The sequence below is a fragment of the Centruroides vittatus genome, unplaced genomic scaffold (assembly GCF_030686945.1).
Source record: "Centruroides vittatus isolate TY-2023 unplaced genomic scaffold, ASM3068694v2 contig_417, whole genome shotgun sequence".
Taxonomy (NCBI): Eukaryota; Metazoa; Arthropoda; class Arachnida; order Scorpiones; family Buthidae; genus Centruroides; species Centruroides vittatus.
Genome location: NW_027122227.1, coordinates 1,358,771 through 1,385,467, shown reverse-complemented (window position 1 = coordinate 1,385,467; position 26,697 = coordinate 1,358,771). Strand labels below are relative to the sequence as shown.

Genomic DNA, 26,697 nt, shown 5'->3' with positions numbered 1-26,697 from the left:
AATACTGTACCACCAATCGAACCTATTACTGTTTACTGTGTAGGAACATCTATATCTCGAAGCCTGTTTATGTCAAACCTTTTTCTTGTTCCTATGAGATTCAAGACAGGTTCAACTGTGTTAAAATTCCTGGAAAACCAAGATTTGTGCTGATAAATTGATATGGTGGAAAACTTCTTAATTAACTAACATGATTGGGATCAGTTTGTTAAATCTTAAATTTTTTATTACAATATGCCTTAGAAATTATTCACATTTTCTGTTGGATTACTATTTTTCAATATAATATTAACAGATTAAATTTTTGAAAATCATAGTTGCTTATCTAACCACCTAAAAAATTTCTCAGATACTATTTTAATTTCTAGATGTTTTATTTACATGCATTTTGGATCTAACATTTCTGTCAATCCCTACTCAGTAATATTTATGCAAATATTTTACAATAGGTACCATCTATGACAAAGACCATGCCAAGTATTTGTAATCATCTAAAACCACACCAAACATCTGGAAATTAAAATAGTGTCTGAGAAATTCTTGAACTCCATTAAAAAGTCCAATTAGAAGGACATAACAATTTGTTTATTAGTCCAAAAAGCCCTGTTTTTAGGTGGTTAGAAAAGTGACTGATTAAGCCAGCTAATATTGCTAAATTAATATAATATACCTGTCTAATTGAATATTTCCATTATTTGTTCTTTCTATTCCTTCTCCATTGTCTTCTTCAACTGAATGATTTAGCTCTGCAGAATTCTCAGGAAAAATAGATTTCCTTCTACCTGTATTTTGATATCTAAAAATGAAATTAATAGTAATATTGTTTCAATACATAAAATTGTGAATTAATTTTAGATTATGGTGCTTAATAATTCAATTTTTCTTAAATTTTAAATTTATAAATTTAAGGTTTTAGGAAAATAACTTAAAATACATTCAAATAATAACAAAGGCTAATTGATTTTAATGAAAAAACATCAGTTTCCTAACAGTTCTTAGGAAACTCTAATGTATTTTTTCTCGTTAGTGGAAATATTTCATAATTTATGATAATTTTATTAAAATTGGAAAATTTAAACATAAAAGGAATTTTCTCCATTTAAAATACAATTAGTGTTTTTTTAGAGTGAAATTATTTAAGTACCTTTTATAAGAATTGTTTAAAAACAGAATAAAATAGTTTTATTGACTGATAGAAAAAGACTATTTAAGTGGAAGATTAGCAATTCTTTTGCATCAAAGAAGACAAAATTCCTAATATATTATAAAATACAGTTCTAATACTAAGTGATTGTAATCTTATATCAGTCAGGTTATTGGAGTGATATTTATTTTATTATACAGTAGAAGTCAATCTGATTGAAGGACCACAGTAATGCTGATTACTGGGTATTTTTTTATTTTTGCAAAATTCCATACATTTCATACAATCTGAACATTCTAGACATTGCTGATACATTTTGTATTAGCATATGCTATCATAAGTTTCCAAATTGTTTATGTACAGTCTTTAATCAGCCTGAACATGATAGTCATGATATACTAGCATGCCCCAACCATTCTTATATAAAGTGGCAGCTTCTGGGCATTAGTGAGGTAGACATTCCACATATTGTACTGTACATACAGTAAAAGAACTCGGACACAGAGAAAGAATTACAATAACACATGAATACACAAGAAAACTAGTACAAAAATCCACCCACCCATAATACTGAAGTCCAACTTTGCCTTAATTGTGTTAAACTGAGATAACATAAACCACCTGAGTCCAACTATATATACTGGTTGATTTCAATACAAGACTCAAATCACTATGAAAAAATTATGAGGTAGGGGACATAAGAGCTCAGTGTACAAAATAGCAGTATTATACAATAGTAAAGATAGTATAAATTTAGATAGAGCATCAGGAATATATCTTATCCCAATGATAGATGAGATTTGATCACAATCTGATCAAATCTTTACATCAGTGCTATGGATACATTAAAGAGCATAAATACACCAAGAAAAATAAACCTGTCAGTGAGCTGGGGTGAAAGCCAAACTCAAAGAAACAATTAATTAAACTGAACTTTAACAATTAAAGAGCTTTAGAGGTTCCTGAGATTTTCAGAGACTGAAAGGAAACTGCATTAATCATAAGGATGGCAAATCATTACAGCAGCCTGGCAGTCATGTTATGCCACTCCTCATGAAGTGTGAAAATGGTTGTCATATGTGAATTTACTATTGACTCTGATAAGAAATTATTTATGTTTTAATGAGAGATAATTTTTTGTATAATTCTAAAAATTACTTTTGAATCTTTTGTGTTCATCGTAAACAATTCAATATACCAATATAAAATGTTGTTATTGTTAGAATTGATTGTAAACCTGATGCAGGCCTAAAAATGTTTGTTCCATTAACCTTTTCTTCTTTCAAGCAAAATATTTATTATTTTTTGATACTTTCAACTAGTTCCGGTTTTATTTTCCATTTTCTTTTGAATGCATATATTAATAAAAATATCCTTTGTATCAATTAAACTACATATATCTTAAAATAATCCCACTTAAAAAGTTTATAATTAATTTTCAATACTTACAAGGGTGTTGCAGCAGGAATAGAGGCTAGACAAAGTATCCGTGCATTACATACTCCATTACATGACGTCACTGTTGGATCAGGTTGGAGACTAAGCACACATACTTGTCCAACATAACCATCACTATTGCAAACCCAAACATCTCTCATATTATACTGATTTAGACCTAATGTTGCAGATGCACAAGTGAACTGAAAATAAATATTTTATGTAATTAACATACTTAATATTTAAAGTAAATACAAATCTGAAGTTAATTTATACAAATTCAAAAATTTTTGCATCAGTATATTTATCTTTAAAATAATTTTCATAAGAATATTTTAGTTTTTCATATTTGGTACAAGACATCAAGTATATATTAACTCTTAAAGATAACTGCTTGGTCATCCAGCCATTTAAGGTGACATCCCACCATTCTAGAGAACCAGAGATCAAATCCGGATGGGTTGAAAAACCCTGGGAATTTTTAGAGGTGGTCTGGATATATTGGGACCCATTTCTCACCACCCAACCACCCCATTGTGGGCTTGTTAGAAAGGTCCTCTTAGTGCCAATAGGGTAAAGAGTTAAAAAAAAACTCATTATTTTATGTTACTTCACAAAAAGGAAATATATCTAAATCAAACAAAAATATAATAATATCCAAATGAAATAACTAAAAATTAGTTTCAAATCAACAGAAATACTTAAATGTTTATAGATAAAGAAATATGAAAGAATCAGAAATAAATCTGATCAGAATATTTATTCTAACTATTATTACTTAGACTTTCATATTACATTTTTCTTTTGAGAAACAAATATTACTTTATAGAATCTCACCTAAATGCAAAATTTCCAGCAACGAAACACCCAAATTCAGTATTTGAACATTTTCAGCCACTCCTTTATCGGCCTTCTTTGGGAAATGTAAAGCGAAGAAGGCCGATAAAGGAATGGCCGAAAATGTTCGAATACCGAATTTGGGTGTTTCGTTGCTGGAAATTTTGCATTTAGGTGAGATTCTATATATATTGTTCCAGTTTGCATGTGCTGTTGTGGTTTATATAAATATTACTTTATTTTTAAAACTAGGTTAATTAAAAATTTTAATTTACTGCTAGCACTTCAAGAAACATCAATGAAGACAATATATCAAACTGATTAATTTGGTAAATTAAAATTTTTAATTAATTCAAATAACCACATTAGAATATGACATTATTTAACTTTAATAATGGTGAATTTTAAAAATATTATAATAATGTCAGGAAAATTTACATCTTTTTCTAATAAGAAAAGTAGAAATTTAATTGTTTAAAATGATCATATACCTGGAGACCAGCTCTAGTTTTACGAATTGGCAAAGGGTACATAAATTCTGGAGGTGGTCTTCTATCTGTTGATAAAGCTAAAAATTTGAATTAACAGTCAATATCTTAATAATAACTTCAAATTCTTACAATTTTTAAAAATTTCTGTAATTTTAACTTTCAAGCTTTTACCTAATTTTTGCTTGGCCTCGTTAAAAGCTGCTTCCCAAGATAATCTTTTTTCAGAGGATGGAAATATAACCGTCATATTTTCAACACCTTCCCTGAAGAAGATTTTATTACGGTGAATTAACAATGCAAACAGAAATACGAAAAAATTATAAATTTTTATTTTAGAAATGTTTCTGAAACACCATACTTCATCCTCATATATAATTTCATAAAATGCAGTTTTTAATATTCACTCGAACAGATATTTTTAAAATTCCTTTTTGCCAAATTGTCCAGTATTATTTAAAATGATCAACAATAATCAGAAACACTTCTGAAATAAATACATTTTTTGGATTTTATATATGTCTCACTAGATTTTAAATTTCGAAATTTTCATTTTCACAAATTTTTGACACTTATAAATTTATATCTTTTATATATAAAAATATTTCTTACTGTGTTGTGATAGTTAGTTCTACACTAAGAAACTGGTTGTCTGCATTTTGTTTTTCAAAAAGTTGTTTTGTGACATTAGATAATAATTCTTTTATTACATCATCCAAAGCCTATTTAATAATTAAATATGAGATTTAATAATAATAATTTAATTAAAATTATAAAATTATATTAATAAATACACTTACATAGAAAATAACTTTATGTAAATTTAAATTTACAAGCAACATTAAAAATGGACTATTCAATTTATTCACTAAAATGTTTTTATTTTGTTTTTAAAATATACTTCCAGTATACATAATATTCAAATGTCAAAACATATTTTCTAATCATTGTAATCTGTTTAATGTTAATATACCATAATTTCGTGTGGATAACCCACGGATTATCTGTGCCATTTTAATATTTATTCAAATCATTAATCATTGACTCATAACAAAATTCTAAAAATAACTGATTATGCATTACAAAATTAAACAAGAAAAACTCGTAATGAAACCATGTTTAAAAGGTTACAGCATTTGGACAAAAATAAACAAAATAATTTTATTATTATTACTAGACAAAGAAAATTAGTTACAGAGCAAAAACAATAAATGCTATTTATTTATTTAGACACTTTATGAATTTTTCCAATTATATAAATTAATGAGTGGCCAACCAGCACAGAGGTGAATTTGAAAGCTATTTAATTACACTAACATTTGTACAAAATTTAAAATATTAATGTAAAATAGATTTCTAAATTAGAGTTTAAAAAATAAAGCAATTTAGTTTTGATTTTGTTAATTATTAACAGTCCAAATAATCTGAAATTAATATGATTTATTATAGAATATTTGAGCTTGGTTGTTTATATGTATCTACAATAATATGTTAACAAAAATGAAACAGAAAAAGCAATATTTTAATTCTTGGGATGGCAACTTCTAAACTGCATACCAACAATTACCTTGCTTTCAACACCTACCCAAGAAATGGGGTCTACAGTAAGGAAGGTTATATGAAGGTTTTATTTTTGCTCTTGCAAGTTTCTGTGGATTATCCATATGAAATTACAGTATGTTTACAGTCATAACATTAATCCTAAAAATGCAGGCTATTGTGCTATGTTATATAAATAAATCTTATTATATAAATATTCAAAATATGTTTTTCTGAGAATTCCAAATTTACTGAAAATTTTTTTACAACTGATAATATGATTATTTCGATCAATATTGTCTGGTATGAAAAATGATATTTTCAAATTTCATAACTCTATAGGCACATGGTTGAATATATTATTCATATAAAATTTTTATGATCTCAAAAATAAATGATAAATTAAAAATTATAATTAAATCTATGCAGAATTGATCTAATGTATCCAATAGCATTTCAAATAATAAAATATTAAAATTTAATGAATTATAATGATTAAGTTATTTTATTCATAGCTAGTTTTACTTATGTTAAAAAAATAATAATAAATAAATGCAAACTGTATAATTAATGAATATTTAAATGATATATAAATATATATTTATTTATAAGAGACAGGAAGAAACAAGCAAAGATATGAAGAACATGGCAATTACTATACAGCGTATGTGCTATCTTTACAAAAATTTTGTTTTCGACTTGAAATATATTTAACATTCACAGACAAATGTCAAATGGTAATATACCAACAAATCAAATATTTAAACTCAGCACCCTCGACAACTACTTAAAACATATTTTGTGCTAAGCAGTAACCTTGTATTATGTAATTTTCCTATAAAAATGCCATCGTACCACTGAACCAATAGGAAGAAGGGGTTTAAGTAATTTGACCAAAAGTAGTCATTGACCTTCTCCTGGAAGAGAGGCTGGTCAACGACTACTAATTAATATCTGTCTACTATTAATATTTAAAAAGTGATCTGTGTTGAATGGGCCCGCATGTGATTGAAGTTGCTAACCTTAACATTCAAAAGACTTCATATAAAATCTGTTGCCAAAATTTAAACACTTTATTAACTATGTGTGAAGTATGTTCTCATAAATATTGTGTTTATAGAAAAATGATTGATGCAATTTGAAAAAACTGTAAACCTAAAAGTTTCCACTGTCCTTCCTTAATCTCAAGAAAGAAGTTAGATAGATGAAAATCATGACCAAATATGGAAAACTTGGGGGCAGAAGGTCCAGATTAACTATATAGGAACTTCCGATTTGGAACAGAAGTAATATTACTTTGATTCAAAATCTTTCCCTGAATGGAGTTAGCAATAGAGTCGTATCAGTCATCTATCTAACAGGAAAAGCATGATGTACAGAGGCAAGACCACCACTAAAAGAATTGAGAACATAGTGATGAAAAGTTGCAACCCAGCATTGTGATGATGTCACAATAATCAATCACTTGTTAGAATTAGTTTGGTTTATTTGGTTATGGCAACGTGACACGTGAGCAATCTGTCATGTAGGATGCATCCTGGAAAGACCTTTATGTAAAGCTGGACCCAATTTAAGTGTTACTAACAAATCACGTGAAGAAAACCCAGAAAACTTCATGTGGTCAGCCCATTGGCCATGTGCAAACCCACAACTGACTACTGGTGTTCGGTGGTTTTATCCACTCAATTAAGGAGGGTACTTGTTGCACTGCAATTTGAAAAAATTGTAGACCTATAAATTCCCACTGTTGTCTGTCCATTCTGTCCTTCCTTAATCTCGAGAACAAAGTTAGATAAATGAAAGTCAAGACTTAGTTAATCTGGTCCTCTTTCACTTACAATTTCTATATATAAACTTTGGATTTGTACCGTAAGTCACATTATTTCAGTTTAAAAATTTTTCCCTAAACAGAATTAGATACATAACTGGCACAACTCTACTGCTAACAGGAAAAGTATGACGTATAGGGGCAAAACACTATTACACACTATGCGCCACCTGTCATAGTACTGGCATAATGGTGATCTATTTTGTGCTATATTATTATTGCAGTAATTCATTGAATATAATACATATATTTTTTTAAAAATTACATCCTTTTTTGTAAGAATTGTATTTAGTTAATGTTTTCCCCAATAGATGGCAGTATATGTAAATATTACAATCAAATGTAGACAGAAATTAATGGATAATTTGGGGTGGGATGCATGACATGATCTAAATTAGAAGTATTTGAATGGAACTGCTGAATTTCGTAGCAATTGGTCAAACAGCCTAGATGTGTATAGTGAATAAACAAACAAACATCCTCATTTATTCATTTATATAAATAGATTTAAAATTTACTTGAAATAATTTTTAAAATTGATAAAAGCAAAATTTGATGTATTTAATAGCTTTACAAGACAACAATAAAGATAGAAAATTATAAAAAATGTAGTGACTGATATAAGCAATAAAATAATACAGGATATGTTAATTAATAATTTATATATATTAAATGCTTCTTATACAACTAATTCTTGTACTAAAAATTTCTTTAATAACTTTCTAGTAAAAAATAATCTAATTTTTTCTGAAAATCTATATGAATAACAGAAGTAACTATAGTCATGTAAAACTACATAAACTAAAAATCTGGAATAACTTCGTCCATTTTCTTTTACATATTGTATGTGCCTGCAAGAAGAAATTGAACACAGATTTTCTGTTGCACTTGAGATACTTATTCAAATATGAAAATCATGTTCAGAATTGAATATCATATTTTGAACATTCCAGAAAGCATGATATAAGATGTAATTAAGAGAAGAGAAGAAAAAAATTATCATCTAGAGCTCAAGAAAAAAGGGTTAAAATGATGAAGCAAAGCATAAGCAGCAAACTGATGCTACTGTTGGTATGGTGGGACAATCTTTTCATAAACTGGATCAAAAGTTCAAAATATGTGCACACATGTGCAGGTGTATATGTGTATTTGGAAGAAAAAGGTTACAGGTTTTCATAGTAAGATGCTCACATGCTTGGAATAAAGGAAAGCAACATTGTTATTAAGAATAGGATTTCTGCATCCAAATGCACTGTAAGGCAGTTAGAAAATGAAACAAGGAGGATAACAGAACAAAAGAGATCTTTGGCCCAAAAACAACCTGCAGGAGAAAGGATGTATAGGTTACCACCATCCAAATGCAGATTACGTGTTTTGGCTAGATACGGTAACATCCCATTATGCTCAAGACACAATCGCTGCCTTGACCAACTCGAGATATGGCATATTCCTCGTGAAAACAGTCCATCTAATATACCCCTACTGAAACCAATTGAACAGTCTTAGTACCAGTTAAAGCAGAAAGACAAAGGGCGGGAAGCCAATTCCACTGCAGAACTTTGCAGAAAATTGAATTTTCTGCAAAGTTCTGCAGTGGAATTCTCCACCAGTTGACCTTGCAGTAAATTCAGTTTTGTTAAACTGACTGATCAAATATATTTTCTTTAATTTATTTTACCTGCATTGTTCATTTTATAACTCTACAGGTGCCAGAATAAATTCATTTTCGAATTTTAGATGTTTAGTTTACACACCTTTATTATTGTTTAGTTAAACTCCTATACAAATATGTCATATACAACGGTTGTAGATGAAATATTAGTATTGCTACATTAGAGAATACTAAAAATCTGTTTAGCAGAATTATAATTACATGAAATAACTGTTTGGAAGATAATCATTACATAGTTTCTCCTATTGTATCAGTAAATTTAAATATATCTATTTGATACTTAAATAGTAGTAAAAATTTAATTTGATTTTAAGGATTTTTTTAGAATAATTTTTTAATATAAACAACATATTTTATACTTACTTGATGCTGACAGTTAAGATTAGACACCATTTCTCCAATCTGATTTAACAATGAAACATCTCCTTCTAAATTCTCAATATCTTTTAAAATTCTTTTTACATTACCATCTGAACCTATATATTAATAAAAGTTATATAATATTATTAACAAAATAAAATATAAAATAATTTTTTGAGAAAATATTTTAAGATTTGGCATCAGAAGTATTGATAAAATTAGATTTATTAATCACAAAATACAAAAGTTTATTTTAATAAATTCCAACTCCAATATGTATATTTCAGTTTTCCCCCTCAGTTGGAGTAATACATTTAAAATGATAATATAAAATTGAAGAGGGAAGAAAATCCAATATGTACATATTGCAGTTGGGATTTATTAAAAAAGAAAAAAGCTGAAGTCAAGTTTCCTAAAAAAATGTGACATGATAAGTCCAAAACTAATAGCCAAATTCATAGCTATATAAGAATAAAATATAAGAAAAGAAATGACAGGAAGCTATAATAACAAATAAATATCTTATCTATTTTTTATGACAGTATTGTTAATTGGTGTTTACAGTATAGATGTCATTAATTTAAAGTGAACAGTATATATCTGAACTGCAAAAATTTTGTAAGAGTACTAAATAGATGTTACAATATAGAGTAAATAAGTGGTAAAGGAAGTAACTGCCATTAAAAGTCACATTGCACTTCTTCTTCCTCAGCTTTTCCCACTCTATGTAGGGTCGCTGTTTCTGATGAGTCGCCTCCACTGCTCCCTGTCTTGGGCTGCCTCCACATGATCCATCCACCGTCTCCGCGGTCGTCCCCGCCTCCTCCTCCCCCTCACTGACATCTGCATAACCCTTCTTCCCACATACTCTTCTTCTCTTCGTACCACATGACCAAACCACTTCAACCTTGCCTCCTGTATCTTTGCTTCTATGTTCGTAACTTTCACAGTCCCCCTCACACATTCATTTCGAATGTGATCCCTTCTCGTAACCCCACACATCCAGCGGAGCATCCTCATCTCCGCCACCTCCATCTTTTTGACATGGGTTTTCCTCAAGCTCACAGTCTCAATAGCATACAGCATAGCTGGTCTCACCACCACCCGATAAACTTTCCCTTTCAACCTAAGCGGCACCCTCTTATCATATAACACACCTGACATATCCCTCCAATTCCTCCAGCCAGCCTGAATCCTGCCTGTCACCTCCTTATCCACACCTCCATCCTCCGCCACAGTTGACCCCAGGTACTTAAAGGTATTGACTCTGCGAAATACATCTCCCCTCAACTCCAGATCCCTCTCCTGGGCACCATCCACCTCCCCACTACACATATACACTGTTTTACTCCTACTCACCTTCAAGCCCCTCCCTTCCAACGTGCCCAACCACCTTTCCAATTTAACCCTCAGCTCCTCTTTAGTCTCGGTGCACAGAACGATATCATCTGCATACAACATGGTCCAAGGCGCCTCTTCTCTGACCCCGTCCGTGATCACCTCCATCAGCATGTTAAACAAGAAGGGGCTCAGTGCTGACCCTTGATGTAAACCAACTCCCACCTTGAAGCACTGGGACACTCCAACACAGCTCCTAACCTTTGTGGCCACATCCCTATACAGTTCCTGTATCAATCTAACATACTTTTCAGGAACTAGCTTTTCCCTTAGACACCTCCAGAGTTCTTGTCTAGGCACCGTATCATAAGCTTTCTCCAGGTCAATGAATGCCATATGCAGCTGGGTTTGCTTCTCCCAATATTTTTCCAACATTTGCCGAAGGGCGAAAATGGCATCGACTGTTGACCGTCCTGGCATGAATCCAAACTGCTCTCCTGCAATGGTCACCTCTGCTCTCAACCTTCCGTCCAAAACCCTTTCCAAAATCTTCATCGTGTGGGACATCAACTTTATTCCTCTATAGTTTTTACAATCTTGAACATCCCCTTTTCCTTTGTAGATAGGTACAAGTATACTTTCTCTCCATTCGTTAGGTATTTCGTCCTGCTCAAAGACTTTTTTGAATAGGTCCCATAGCAGGTCAATGCCCTTCCTCCCCAATGACTTCCACACCTCTACAGGAATTCCATCCGGGCCCTCCGCTTTACCGTTCTTCATCCTCTTTAGGGCCCTCAAAAGTCCCTCAAAATATGCCCTCCATCCTTCTCTTATATCGTTCTCCCTTCGAAGGACCGTCCCCGTCGTGTCCTTGATCTGCCTTACATGCGAAATGTCCTTCGTTGCCCTATTCCTGATTTTGGCTAAACGATATATTTTCTTCTGTCCTTCCCTTGTATCCAACTCCTCGTATAAATTCGCATATGCTCCTGCCTTTGCCTGTGCCACTACTCTCTTAGCTTCACGCTTTGCCGTTTTATACGCAAATCTATCTTCCTCAGTACGTGACCTGTCCCACTTCCGTTTTGCCTCCTTCTTTACCTGAACAACTTGTTGCACATTTTCATTCCACCACCAACCTTCCTTTTGCACCCTAATCTTTCCAGATGTTACACCAAGCACCTCCTCCGCACAGTTCCTGATAGCCTGGGCATTATATGCCCACCAGTCCTGCACCCCCTCCCATTCTTGCGAGATTTGTAGCAGCACCCTCTCCACATACTCCGCCCTCGCCCTCTCCTCCCTCAAACGAAACCACTTGATTTTCTTCATCTGTGTATTTCCACTTTTCCTATACATTCTTAACTTCATGTCTATGCACATCAACCGATGTTGCGCCGATACCTGATCTGTTGGTATAACCTTACAGTTTATCACCGTCGCAAGGTGCTCTCGTCTAGTAAGGATATAGTCAATCTGCGAACTATGAGGCCCACTGTTGAAAGTTATCAGATGACTTTCCTGCTTGGTGAAAAACGAATTCACAATCCCCAGATCGAAAGCCACAGCAAAACCCAATATACTCTCCCCCTCCTTGTTGGGTTCCCCAACCCCATGGCCTCCATGGATCCTTTCATAGCCCATGTTCCGCCCCCTATGTGCCCATTGAAGTCGCCTCCCACAATTACTCTCTCCCCTCCTTCCAGTGTCCTCATTTCTTCATCCAATTCACTCCAAAAACATTCTTTCTCCTCTGTTGCACATCCTACCTGGGGTGCGTACACACTAAACACCACAAGTAGATCATCTCCAAAACTCAGTTTCATTCGCATCATCCTATCACCTCTCCTGTACACCTCTAGTACCTCGCTCCTCCACTTGCCAGCCACCACTATTCCAACCCCATTTCTTCCATTCCTGTTTGCACTGCTATAAAACAATTTACATCCATCTCCAAGTTCCTTCGCCTTGTCTCCCCTCCACCTCGTTTCTTGCACGCACAGTACATCAATCCTCCTTCTCCGCATCATATCCACCACCTCCATTCCTCTTCCCGTCATACTTCCCACATTCAGTGTTCCCACTCTCACCACCTTTTCCTCATGTAGGGCTTGCTTCTTTAACCTCATCCGCCACTGGTGAGGTAGCCCTTGCCCACTTTTCGCAGCTTTAGGGCGATCTAGCTGCGCGTCGCCTACAGGGTACGCCCTAGTTCTCCTTCTATCACAGTTTCTGAGACTCATCATGTAGTTTTGGCAAGATGTTTTACGGCCGGATGCCCTTCCTGACGCCAACCCTCCTCCTTTAAAAGTCACATTGCACTAAGTTGGATATTTTACAAAGCATATGTGAGGATGATATGTACAAAGAAAGTTGCAGATAATATCCAGCAACACAGATTTGAGAGGTAATTGCTGAGCTCTTATTCACTGTAAAGGACTAATACATGCTAAAATTGATGGTTAGCTTGTAAATAGTTTTTTGAAAGTTATTATGTAAAAAGGAAGAAATTAACAGAAATATGGATTTACTTATAGAAAATGAAGGCAAAGGTGAGGCAAATGTATACATGTCTTTGGTAATTTCCATAGAATCAAGATAACAGATGAACGTGTGTGGTTCATAGAGTTTTTTTATGATTTTTTTGAAAAATGTTCTTAGTATGTTTAGACAAAATAAAAACTGTTGGGCAAGCTTAAAATTATAATTTAAATGAATATTTAAATTAACATGTAACCCAAAATGGGACATAACCTATACATTCTTTCAAACTGATTTGAAAGCAGATAATCTAATAACTAATAATTGTGGTTAATGTACGTAATAATAATTCTTTTATGTTTTTTCATAACTATAAAATGTTAAGGTTAAGGTGTAGTTTTAAAATGCATATTAGATATGATAATTTTTCCAATAAACTTATTCTATTTAATTCAATTTCAATATAGTTTTTTGGAAAGATTCCAAATTAAATTCAGAAATTTAAGATGTAAATAAATATTAAACATAAATTATATTATTCTATCCTTGATTATAAATTAAAACAATCTTACATAAAAATTAAATATTCTGTAATAGTTCTAAATGAAAACAAAACTTACTTTTCGTGATGTCCAAATTATCTAAGGAGAATCTAAGAAGAAGCTTATATTTATTTGTTTCTAATGGTCCATACGATAAAGGAGAGCTTTAAGGGAAAATACAATATATGTAAATTTATTTTATATTTGAGAAATATATAATAATTACTGTAAATAAATTAAAACCTTAAGATATATTACATCAATAAAATTAACAGTTGATAAAATTTTAAACTAAATATTAGACAGCAAAAAATTAATAATAAAAAAATTGAAAATACTGCTATTCTATGCTGAAAGCAAACAAAAATTTCATTTAAAACTTATAAAAATTAGCCTAATTAACTATGATAAATATCGTCTACACAAAAACTGTAATGCTAATAGTTTTATATATCCATAACTCAGCATATGGCATAGGTTAAATTTAAAAATACACATTAAATTTTCATAATAGAGGGTTTATTAATTTTTACAATATAGGAATATAGAGTAACACAATAACTGAATGGGTATAAAATAATGTAAGTTGGAAGAAATGGCCCACAAACTTGAAGACCCTCTTCAAAAGAAATAATATAAGGGACCTTACTGTATTCCAAAAAGCAAAGAAGCAAAAGCATTTATTCAAAAATCTTCACAAATAATTTATTTTTTTTGAAATTAAATGCTTGTACACATTAAGAACAAATTATTTTGCAATAAATACTCAATTTGTTGATGTTAAAGTCTGGATTGTAACCTGTACTTCAGCTGTTACAGACATGTTTGCTCAGCATTTAAGTGATTTTATTAAACAACATGTGAATGAAGTTCTCAAATAATAAAATGTATACAAAGAGAGAATAATGAGCATTGTGACAGACAATGCAAGTAGCAAGTATAACTGAAATATAAAGAACCATTGAAAGATTATGATTTAAGGATATATTTCAGTAATGAGGAGATGTTTATTGTAATCAGTTTGTTCTTATATACTGATAACATTAAGTGGATAAGTAAATAAGATTATAATAAGGAAAAATTCTAATTTTGTTGATGCTTACATTAAAGGCACATATTTCATATCCTTTAACAAATCTTCAAGTTATAGACTTTTTAAATTATAATAATTATTAATTAATAGTACAGTAATTATGTAACAGTACAATTAATAGTAGACTTATAGTATTAATAATAACTAATAAATGTTCATCCAGCGTATACCTGAAGTAAAAATGCCATGAATTTAATGAACTGTACTGCAACAAAATAACAATTAAAGTGATTGACATTTAATGTTCTGTTTAATGACTGTTAATGTTCAATCGTCATGAAATGATTGCATATTATCAACCATATCATGAGGCTGATAGGTATTTTTAAACTATTTATCTAAAGTTAATAATAACTATAACCAAGAAGCTGACTATAATAAGGAAAGTTTATGTGTATTTTAATATACATGTTTTGGGACATACTGATGATAATATCCATGATTACAATAAGCAGAATCTACTTCATTAATTTAATTGTGAACTTAAAGAATGTGGTTATATAAAGTGAATAAGAAGTTCTGGGAACAAAAAAAATTAATATAAAATCCTTCTCAAAAATTCTAATCATTTTTACAATTTCCACATTTAAGAATAATATTGCTAACATGCACAAAGAACAACAACACTTTTTCCTTATATCAATATTATAAAAACTAATGTATTTGTGACTAAGTTGATTTGAAAAATTTAGAATTATCAAAACCTTCTGAATTTTCATCTCAATAAATATATCTAGTAGAATTTTAAATTATCTTTTTTAAATTTTGTATTGCAATTAATAAGAACCATTTTTTATTTATTATAATATTATGTTTCTTAGTATTACATTAACTAGATTTCATAAATTATTATGACATAAACTGTCAGCAGCCATTAAAATGAAATTCCGATCTAAGTAAACAAGAATACAAGTAATTTATGTAAACTACTCAGCTTTCTGTTTGAAATATAAATAATGTCAATCTAGTAAGAAAAAAACTTAACTATGAATAAATAGAAAACAAAATTAAGTACTTAAGAGATTTTTTTTAAATGCCATAATCTTTTATTTAAGTTTTTAAATAAGTAGAAAAATAAATAATTTATAATTTTAATTTTAAATAAAAAACATTCTTACGATGATGATGATGCCTTTCTTATTGTTCCACTTTTTCTCTTTATACTTGTAATAAGAAGAAGATCTGAAAATAAGAAGAGACAGCGTTCTTTCTTGGTACCAAGACCACCCTGGAAAATAAATTGTTTACAAATTAAATATTAAACTATAAATATAAAATTACAATCATAACATTGTTTTTAAAAAATAATTCTATTTATTTTAATATGAGAATTATTCTTAATAGCAGTAATCAAAATTAATAATAATTTTTCAAGCACTTACATTCTTGAAACATTGTTTCAAGAATATAAGCAATGTTTTTATTATGCAAATAATATTAAATCATTCATTTAAATTAAACAACCAAATACTAAAGATACATTGAATTCTACAATTATTCTAATGGTGCATCTTATTTAATATATTAACAATGAAATTTAATAATAAAAGAACAAAACTGCAAAAATGAATATCGTTTTAGTCTTCATATTGAATTTTTAATATCAAAATAAAATAATAATAATTACAAACAAAAGAAAATTAAAAGTTTTTAAAAACTAGTTCCTTTTTTTCAGTTTTGTCTTTTATAAATTTTTTATTTGGAATTTCAATCTTCTTTTGATAATTCTGAAATTATTTAGACAAATTTTTGGCTGTTTAACTCATGTTTTTGCAAATAAGACAAAATTTCTATTATTTTATTATAATTATATTAAAAGAACAAATAAATAAAAAATATATATTTATAGGAACTAAAATAACTACAGGATCAGAACAAATCTATTCTCACATTCTAAATTTCTCAAAAAATAAGTCTTAAGAAAGTTGAAACAGAAAAAAATTCATGTTTAATATTATAAGCAAACTGCTGATCATAATAAATATATAGTTATAGTAAAGAACGGAAGAAAATATTATAGGAAAGTCGAGTATTGGCACCACACCTAAGGAAAAAGAAGCTCTTACCAAATACTAATAGTGCAGGTACAACCTAAAATTATTCTTAAAACTGGAACTACAAAATAAGTGTCAACAAACTGACCTTTCATATATTTCACATTTCCAATAACAGAACAACGATGACTCTGGCCCAATATGCATCAGACTCTGGGGTGTCAGTGCAATGGGATGATGCCAAATTAATTAAGAAAACCTTAGCTACTGATAAACTGAAACTGATTTTGTTTTTATTTAACATATTTCTTTTACACTATGCTATATCCATTCAAACAAAGTGTCTACTAACAGGGTGGCCATTTCTATAAAGAAGAACATTGTGTATTTGTCCTAGGCTAATCCAGGATGGTCATGAAAAAGTAGCCTTGGTTCATAGATTAGAGAAGCACAGAATAATACTACAGTAATAAACAGAGAAGTCAATTTATGTTTAGGAACATCAAGTGTATCATAGGGGCATTGATGGCAGTAATTATGTGGCTGATGTTATCCTACAGTTCCTGTATTGTGTGTGGATATGCACTGTACAGAACACCAATGTTCACTCAATACAATAGTTCACTGACTCCATGTGATACTCTCTACCAGAGACTCAAACCAGATTGAAGCTGCATTTTCATGTACCATCTCCTAAATATGTATAGAAATTTGAAAAAAAAAAAATTTTATGTAAAGCTATATATATATGGCCCCACATAGAATGATTTTTTTCAAACTACTCTGTCAGATTGAGGTATTCATGATTTAGGTTATGTAAACTGTCCTCATATGGCACCCAACTTTGCCATCATCGATATAAAGCAAAACACTTGTTTTATTGCTAAATATAACATCCACTCAGTAACTATCTGGCATAAATGACCAGCTTTCACAGATCTCAAATCTATTTATCATGTTTATGGATGTCAAGGAGGATTTTTGCAGAATATCTTGTCCTAAACCAATGTCTCCAACATGTGTTTCTTGATATTGTATAGTTTTACATTTTCAAAACCTCACATTCAAATGTAATTTCTTATTAAATTCATAAAAGTAAAATCCTCATTTTTTTGAGATACTATATAATTTCTTTTAGTCAGATCTCAAAAAGGAAGATAAATTAATGTCTGTCTTGAGATGCTGTTGCACAGTGGATAAAGTTGCACAGTATATTAATATTTATAAGATATAAATTTTAGGAAATAGTATAATATACATCTTATTTTTATAAAACAAAGTATAAAAAATGAATAACAGAACAAACAACAACAACAGAAAAAAATGAGATTACACCTGAAAAAGGTGTTGCTCTGCATCTGGCAGGATATTTTGTGCAGTAATTCATTATGAACTGCTGCATTATGAAATGTAAATGAAACTATAATGTCAGCAAATGGATTGTTTTAAGATAGTTACTCTGAAAAAGGTTAGCTCTAAATAAATAGAAGAGTGTAACACTGTACCATGGCAATACCTGTCCACATATTACAGCAGTCACAATCCAAAAAATTAATAGCTTTGGTTGAAAAATTTTTCAATATCCTTATTACTCACCAGACGTGGTTCCCAGTGATTGCCATCTTTTTCTTTTCTCCAGTACTTTTTAGAGAGCAAAAAATTTGAGAGTTTACAAAAGTTTTAAAAATAACATTGAGGCTTTTATAAGCTCAAAACCAAAGCTTCTCTCAGAATGGAATTAAAAAAATGACTTCAAGATGGCAAACTGAAAGTGGTTAATAGAATGAATCATTACTCTAACTTAGAAATGGTGACATTCATTTTATGTATGACCAAGCTAATGGCAATACACAAAATGCAACAACTATACAGAGAACTTTTTAAATTGTTGAAAAGGAAACATTTTTGGACCTATGTTTATATGGAATTTATATTTCATTTTTATGACCCATAGAACATGCTGTTAAAGTTTGGTGATACCTTTTAAAATACAATATACAAGGTATTTTTGAATGCATATTCTAAATTTGAATTTGAATAGTATTATTATTGACAGAGTTTAAAATATTTTATTTTTCTATTTTTAAAATTTCTTATTTTTAAATTAATTAAAATATTCTGTTTTATTCAATTTCAAGCTTAGAAATATTTTTGAAGATATTACTTATCATTTTAGCAGTATAGATTTAGAATATGATAATGAAAATAAGTATAATTTTCATCAAGTTATAATTTAATTAAATTGAAGCCATCCAAGAAACAAAGCATTGATAAATATCCACTAACCTTTTAATGCTTTGGATCCACTAATGACTAGTGGAAAAACTAAAATCTTGATATAAGAAAAAACTGAGTTGGATCTTCAGGTTTCAAAAACCAAAGAACGAAAAAAGTGGGAAAGCCCCAATAATCTCCTGGGATGGAATTAATCCTCCAGAATATATTAAAACAGTGCTTAGAAAAGGACCGATGTTTGTGCCAAGAACATGTTAATTAACACCAGACACCATCATGCCGAAAATCATACACAACCTGAGCGAAACCGAAAAGGTTTCGCTCAGGTTGTGTATGAGGGTTTTGATGGAAGGAATACTTCCAAATGAAGTGATATAACCTAAAGAAGCACCATGAGGAAGCATTGGAAAGCTTTAAATAAGAGCAAGAAATGGCTGCAGGAAAATAACATCACCCTTCTAAAGGCTGTCCATAAATAAAGCTTTAGTGTTGATGAAGAAGAATTCCTACACCACCATATTACAGAAATATTTATGAGACAGAGTGTGAGGAGATAGGAAAGGACTTCATTGATAACATCCAATCAAGAGTCCACAAGTTTATGCACACCCATCTAGCACCCATCAGCTATTTGTTGTGAAACAAATACTGGAACTCTCATATGCTTTGGAGAATGGAATTGGATGGGAAGATGTTCCTTCAAAAAAAGAGAGGTACCAATGGGTATCCCATTATCAGGAGACCTAGCTGAAATTGTGGTGCATCTTTTAGAAGCTAAGATCATCCCTAAGTACCTTCCCAATATTGAAATATGTAAAAGATACATTGACAATGAATGCATCATCTGGAAAACAAAGCCAAACCTCGAAGAATTTATGCGCTGTATAAATAAAAATCCGTAACTACATGATTGAGTTAGAACAAATGAGTAATAAGAAAGCTCATTTTTTATGTTAACATTACCTTTAATGGCAGCAAATATGATACTAAGATATACCGAAAATTGAGTGCCATACCAATATACATCCCAGCCAACTCTAACAATCCGTATGACTACAAAATGGCGACCTTTAGAGTGCTTACTAGAAGGGTCCACACACACACTGTAACAAAGAACAAGACAGGTGGAGGGAAATAAAATGATAGTGGAAGTTGCTGAAAGCCATGGCTACAATAAAAAATTAGTATGTAAAATGGCAGAAAACCAAAAAATCCAACTCAAAGATCAGTTAAATAGGGCTCCAGAAAATAGTCTGCAGCAAGATGCGTGTCCCTATTGTATTACTAAAACATATGAGTCTCTATATAGAGAAATTAGGATTTATACTAATTCAAACATAGCCTACAGACATAAGCCGGATGCAATTTGGCATGCTAAGGAATAAGATCAGGCAGACATAGAAAGAGCACTGGGAGTGTATAAAATGCCGCTCAAGGATAGCAGATTCAACCCAGACCTTGTATATATTGGATCTTCAAACAACGCCGCCATAAAACCGATATTGAAAAGAAGAAAAACATTACCGCCTTAGCCATATATGCCAATGAAAATGGCATTACACCTGAATTACAACAAGTAACCATGATCCAGCAAACTCGTCATATACACCAGCTTAGAAATTTGGAGGCATTGGAAATTTTTAAAGCAGAATGCCATGGCCTTTCAATCACATTTAAAGATGAAAAGCAACTCTTTAGGGCAAGGCAGGCTATGTACAACCTGACGTTATAACAACCGATGCAGGTGCACATTGTTAGAAATTTTAAAATTTTAAAAAGAAATTTGAATACAAATTAGAATGCATTGGAAACAAAATAGAACAATAATCGCACCAGAAAAAGTTTCTGTAGAATTCCACCTGAAGAAGGTCCTAGGGTAGGCCAAAAACGTTTGTGATATGTTAAAATTTACTGCAAAGCATTAAAAGGTTAGTGGATATATATATTCAATTAAATTGCTTCTTCTCAATTATGGAGTTATTATTCATTATTGTTTCATCTAATAAATAAAAGTTTCATTAAAAATTGCATTTATGTAAAATTATAGATCTAAATATTAAAGTAAGTATCCAAAAATATCCAAAATTCATCAAGTCATAGTTGAGCTATAATAATTTCTTGATTAGAAAGTTTTAGAAAGTTTGAACTACAACTTGTCATTTGTTAAGTATTGCAATTATTAGCACATTTGAATTAATTAAACTTTGAGATATCCAAAACAATATACATGGAGAAGGATATACATATATAATAGAGTAAAAAATAAGCAAACATTTAATATAATTTTTATTACATTAATACAGTGGTTCTCAAGCTATAGAGCATGCCTCCCTAGTGGGATGCAAGATATTTTATAGGAAGTACAAAGAAAATTCATCATTGTGGATAGACTAGATCCACGATACTCAACTGCGGCCCTCTGAGCTTTTGTGAGTGGCCCAGACATGATCCATAAATAATGCAGTCAAAATATAAATTTTGAAATTTTTGCGGCAAAAAATAGATTCGGTCACTTCGCCCACACTGCTAAGTCCCTTTTATCCTTTCTGTAAAAAAATGTTTCGCACAGATACGTTGATGCAAACAACGTAAAATTTGAGCACGTCATACTCAAAAATGAAATATGCAAAGAACATATATATAGAAATCGGCTTACTGATTCACACCTGGATGCCGTTTTACGAGTAGCATGCAGCAGTTACAAGCCTAATTTAAATGAAATTGTGAAAAAATGTTCGCAATATCAACAGTCACACTAAATTTCTAGGATGAGTGAGATATTATATAAGTTTTTTATTATAATTGTTATGTTGTGGCCCACGTGTAATAGCTATCATGTGTATGTGGCCCGAGAAAAAAAAAGGTTGAGTAACACTGGACTAGATGATGTAATGACTAGAACGTAGTCATTATATCATCCAAATTTAATTTTATTTAGTGGCATGTATCTCTATGTGCTATTTCACTTTTGTTTGAAATATACTTTTGTATTACAAAAATCTTCATTTTATTAACATAAAGGACATCCTAAAAAGATATAGGTCAGTATGCTTTTATAAAAAATATACGGAACACATGAATTTAAAAAATGGGATGTCTCTTTTAAAATGTTTGAAAATCACTTCATTGTTTATTTTGGAGATGGTCTTCTGTAAATATTTACTTTATCACTTTCTGCCAATGTTTATACCACTTATTAACATACTCACTGCCTCTATAGTAAGTGATCTCTAGCTGTGTTCTGCAAATTTTTTTTACATTTCGTTAACTATATGTATATGTTAATGTAATGTACTGTATATGTTAAAAACATTACGGAAATTATATAAAATGTAATATACTCTTAAAAGGGTACAATAAACAAGAAAAAAAATTTTTTTTGAAAAAACAAATAAAAATATTTTGAGTGACCAATAAAATATCACAACAAATACACAAAGTAACAATCCAAAGTAACGTTAATAAATGGGAAAAAATGGGATTAGTTTACAAAATTAATTGTAATTGCCAACATCCGAAATATTACATAGGTGAAACTGGTCAGACTTTGGAATCACATATTAAGGAACATGAAGCAGTAATACGGTTGAAATATGACACCTCCCCGTGGTTTACCCACATAAAAAATAGCAATTGCCAAATAGACAGGAATAATACAAAAATTTTACACTATGAAAAAAATATCTATAAACATAAATTTAAAGAGCATGTAGAAATAATAAAATATAATAGTAATAATAATAATAATTTAGTAAATATATCAAATGGAATACAGATCGACCAACAATGGTATAACCTGATAGAGGGTGCAACATGCCAGTAGTTTATATTAATAGAATCATATTGTCGTGGACGGGAGAAAACTGTACCGAGGGGAATGTTTCAAGTGTGTATAACATATGTTGTGGTTTTTAAAAAATGTGTAAAGTTTTAAAATACTTTTAAAGAAGGCCTATACGTATGTATAATTGATTGTTTATAACTTTAGATATTTAAAGAAATTTATGTTAAAAATAGGCTAGTTTTAAAGGATGTTAACTAAATGTTATACTTTGCAATTACTTATGTAGCATTGCTGTAGTGCACTGTTGCAATGGGAGAAAACTGTATTTTAGAAGGCAACGTAAACAGAACCCGGAAGTACTGTATAGTACTTCCAGGGAGTATAGTATAGTGTAGTACTGTAAGAGAGTGTATGAAGAACTTAAGGTATTGGAAAAACGGTTTTTTAAAAGTATTTCTTGTTTTTTCTGCTCGCGTTAGTTTTTACATATATAAATTTTGTTTTATCGCACTGAAGAAGGGTCAGAAAAAATAATACTAATCCGAAATGCATTTGTAAAAACGCAATAAAGGAGTTTGAACCTGTTAAGCTGTGAGACAGTCTACTGTCAATATATTTTTCGGATTAAAGAGACTATTACTAGATCAACTAGATCAATATTTTGAGTGAGAAACAGAAAACTTATGACGTCCATGAGAGGGTCAGTACATGCATTGTTGCAGTGTAGATTACTCCAAAGCATCACCCAGCAATGAATGTGTTAACTAATCTTTCAGCCCATTATCATGCAATTTTTATTTCTTCCACTGATTTTATTCTACAACTCTTCAGTAAAGCTTTCATTTTAGTGGCATGAAAATCTGCAGGAGGATGGTTCAGTAAGTAAGAAGACTATGAAAATATAGATACAGGTACTAGCAAAACACTAGAGATGTTTTGCTAAATATTCATTATTAGAATAGCCTGATGCATCAAGACATTGTTGACAGAGAATCCAGCTTTTTGCTTTCCAGAAATGAGTACATTTTCATTTTACTGTATCCTGGAAAAACATTCAAAAAATATTAATCTTCTTGTTAATGAGGCTACCATTGGAGGGAAACAAGCTCATAACGCACTACTAGGTCATTTACATCAAAAATCACAAGTATCACTTTTCCCTCGAATCTGTCAGCACAAATTTTTTCCTGCCTAGTTGGAGACTAATTTCCATGTCAATGAGATACATTTCCTTCATGGGTCATATAAGAAACAAGGTTTCATCATCAATAATCAATCATTCTATTTAGATCATAAATGTTTATCAACTCTGTCAATCAGTTCTTCACTGATGAATGCATATTTTTTATGTTGCTCATCCGTTAATTTCCTTGGAATAATGTAAGATGAATGCATTTTCAAGTCATCACAAATAATGTTAGCATCTTCTATTGATTCATGGCCTTCTTTAATACACTTATAACATTCAACCACTTGTGTATACAACATGATATTATCACCACATATTTCTATAACAGATTTAATGTTGTATTAAAGTTTACCAAGTAATTTAACATTAATTTGCTGCATTGTGATGCATCATTTAAGAATTCCACAGCACACACCTCTGCATTATAACAGTTATTTTTTTTAACAGTGCTACTAACCTTATTTATTGAATTTGCCTCAATTATATCTACATAAGAAGTTAATTAATTTAACTGTGCTAGAAATGTCTACTTTGAACAGTTTTTTCAGAGATTATTAAGCACTTCTGTTTTGCTGTTAATTGCTATTTTATTACATTAGTAATGCTACAGTTAGCATTATTGATGCAAATTTGTTATAGTTTTTAACATACAAAATACACTAGTTAATACTGACAGCATATTTACTCAATATAATGTATCTTTATATTTGATATGCATCTCATTTTGGAAGCATCAATGAAACAATCATCTCCATAATGTTTTATGATGATGATAAAAATTCTCAAAAATAAACATGCAAATTCAGCAAAAAGTGATGGTTATGCCAATGCTAAAATGGATGATAGCAATCAATACTATATTGATTATTGATCATTATCTCAGAAAAAAAAATACTTTATAGATAAAACATTTATTTAACCTGTATTCTTCAAAATGAGATGCCAAACTCCAGGAATATATAAGAGGGATGATGTTCTCAAACTTTATCAATTCTCTTTAATATTTTTAATACAATTTCATATGATTTAATAAATTTAAATATTTCATAATTTAAAAAAAATTTACATGGAAGGATATACCTTGACTTATTATGACCTCAATTTTGACAGTGGTTGTAAATCCATTTGGTCATAAGAATGACATAATATAGGTACACAAAAACACAATGCCAGACAGTGAAAAAGAAGTAATGTGATCACCACAAAAGTATCTTACTGTCATACATTTTTATGCTAAGGTGATTATAAACATTAATTGATGTTAGTAATGATGAAAATAGAATGTACCATACTTTCCATTTAATAGTTGTTATAAAGTATTATAGAAAATATGAAGTTGTGTACAGTTGTATGACTAGAAGTGTAGTTCCTAGTGTTGACATACAACTATTTAAAGTTATGGCATGACTGCCATAACTTTGAATATTTGTCTGTCAAGGGGTTATAGATTGGGGTATATCTGTATATTTTAAAACCTTGATTATTTTGTAAACAACTTTCTGGTTTCTAATTTGTTACCAACTTAAATTTTAGTCTCTAAAATTAAAATATGTGAAACTGAAATATAATAATGCAGAAACAAATTCAATAACATTTCACTACAAACAATTCACAAATATAAATGGTAAATTCTAAATAAACGCTAATTCAAATGACAAACCCTCAATTTTAAAGTCAATATATTTGCAAAATATTTTTATCTGATCCTACGCTAAGGTTTATTTGAGAAAATAATCATATTTTTAGCATTATCCAGCATGTTTTACTTCACAAAAGCTATGATAAACTTCTCAGGAATGTGAAAATTTCTCAGAAAATTTTACAATAAAAATGCTGATTAATTTATGAGATAAATTCTCAAACAGACCTTTATGACCTAGACAATATCAAATGTTTTGTGAGCTGTATGCTTCATACATAGGTGTTCTGTTACTATTCAATTTTTAATAAAATTTTTTTTAAAATTAAACAAATGATAAAATTGTTAATGAAAACAGCAGTTTGATTACACAAATTGAAAAAAAAAAATTCATAACTGTCTACTTTTATTATTGTGTTCTAAATCTCTCAGCTCTCAAATAATTAATTGCCTACCAATGATCAAGTGAATACAATCAATAAACTGTGCTAGCTGGTTGCAGATTGCCTTGCCAAATGAGCTAGTCATGTAGTGTTTTCTGGTTTTTCTTCATGTACTTACCACTTAAATTCGGGCCAGTTACTCATAAAAGTCCTCCTGAGAAACATTACACTTGGCAGATTTCCCATGTGTTGCATTGCCATATCCCACCAAACCAAACCAAAAACATAAATAAAATATACAATATTATATGGATATTGCATTTTATTTATCTATTATTATTTTGCATTCTAAAATAATTAAAACTGTTGTATTTGAATGCATTTGATCAGAATTTTAGTTTGTTTTAAAGAAATTATTTTATAATAATATCATTCAAATATTATCAATATTTGAATGACTCATATTTTGATTTTACATCAGATGTTATTTTCATTTTTGATGCTTCAAACATATCTGGAGTGCTTCTATTTTTAAATTAAGCATCTACAGGTATATTGTCAAATAGAAAAATTTATCAAAAAATTAAAGATTATCTTACTGGTATGCTGACTAGATCATACCGAATGAAGGTTCTGTCAGGCTGCACTAGCTAAAAATGCAAAAAAAGTAATTATAATTAATTCAAAGTTTAAAAATATGAATTAGAATATTAA

The 26,697-nt window shown here is 30.3% G+C and overlaps 1 protein-coding gene across 1 annotated transcript in view; it reads right to left on the bottom strand.

The window, feature by feature from the left end:
• Positions 1-26,697, bottom strand: part of LOC136976637 (rho guanine nucleotide exchange factor 17-like) — a 91,177-nt gene that overhangs the window by 3,713 nt on the left and 60,767 nt on the right. The window contains exons 8-16 of the mRNA XM_067271978.1: positions 26,583-26,633; positions 15,878-15,987; positions 13,745-13,830; positions 9,309-9,421; positions 4,519-4,628; positions 4,081-4,172; positions 3,910-3,986; positions 2,594-2,784; positions 671-796 (exon numbers count right to left, since the gene is read on the bottom strand). Coding sequence (XP_067128079.1) covers positions 671-796; positions 2,594-2,784; positions 3,910-3,986; positions 4,081-4,172; positions 4,519-4,628; positions 9,309-9,421; positions 13,745-13,830; positions 15,878-15,987; positions 26,583-26,633 — 956 coding nt within the window. The remainder of the gene's footprint in view (positions 1-670; positions 797-2,593; positions 2,785-3,909; positions 3,987-4,080; positions 4,173-4,518; positions 4,629-9,308; positions 9,422-13,744; positions 13,831-15,877; positions 15,988-26,582; positions 26,634-26,697) is intronic.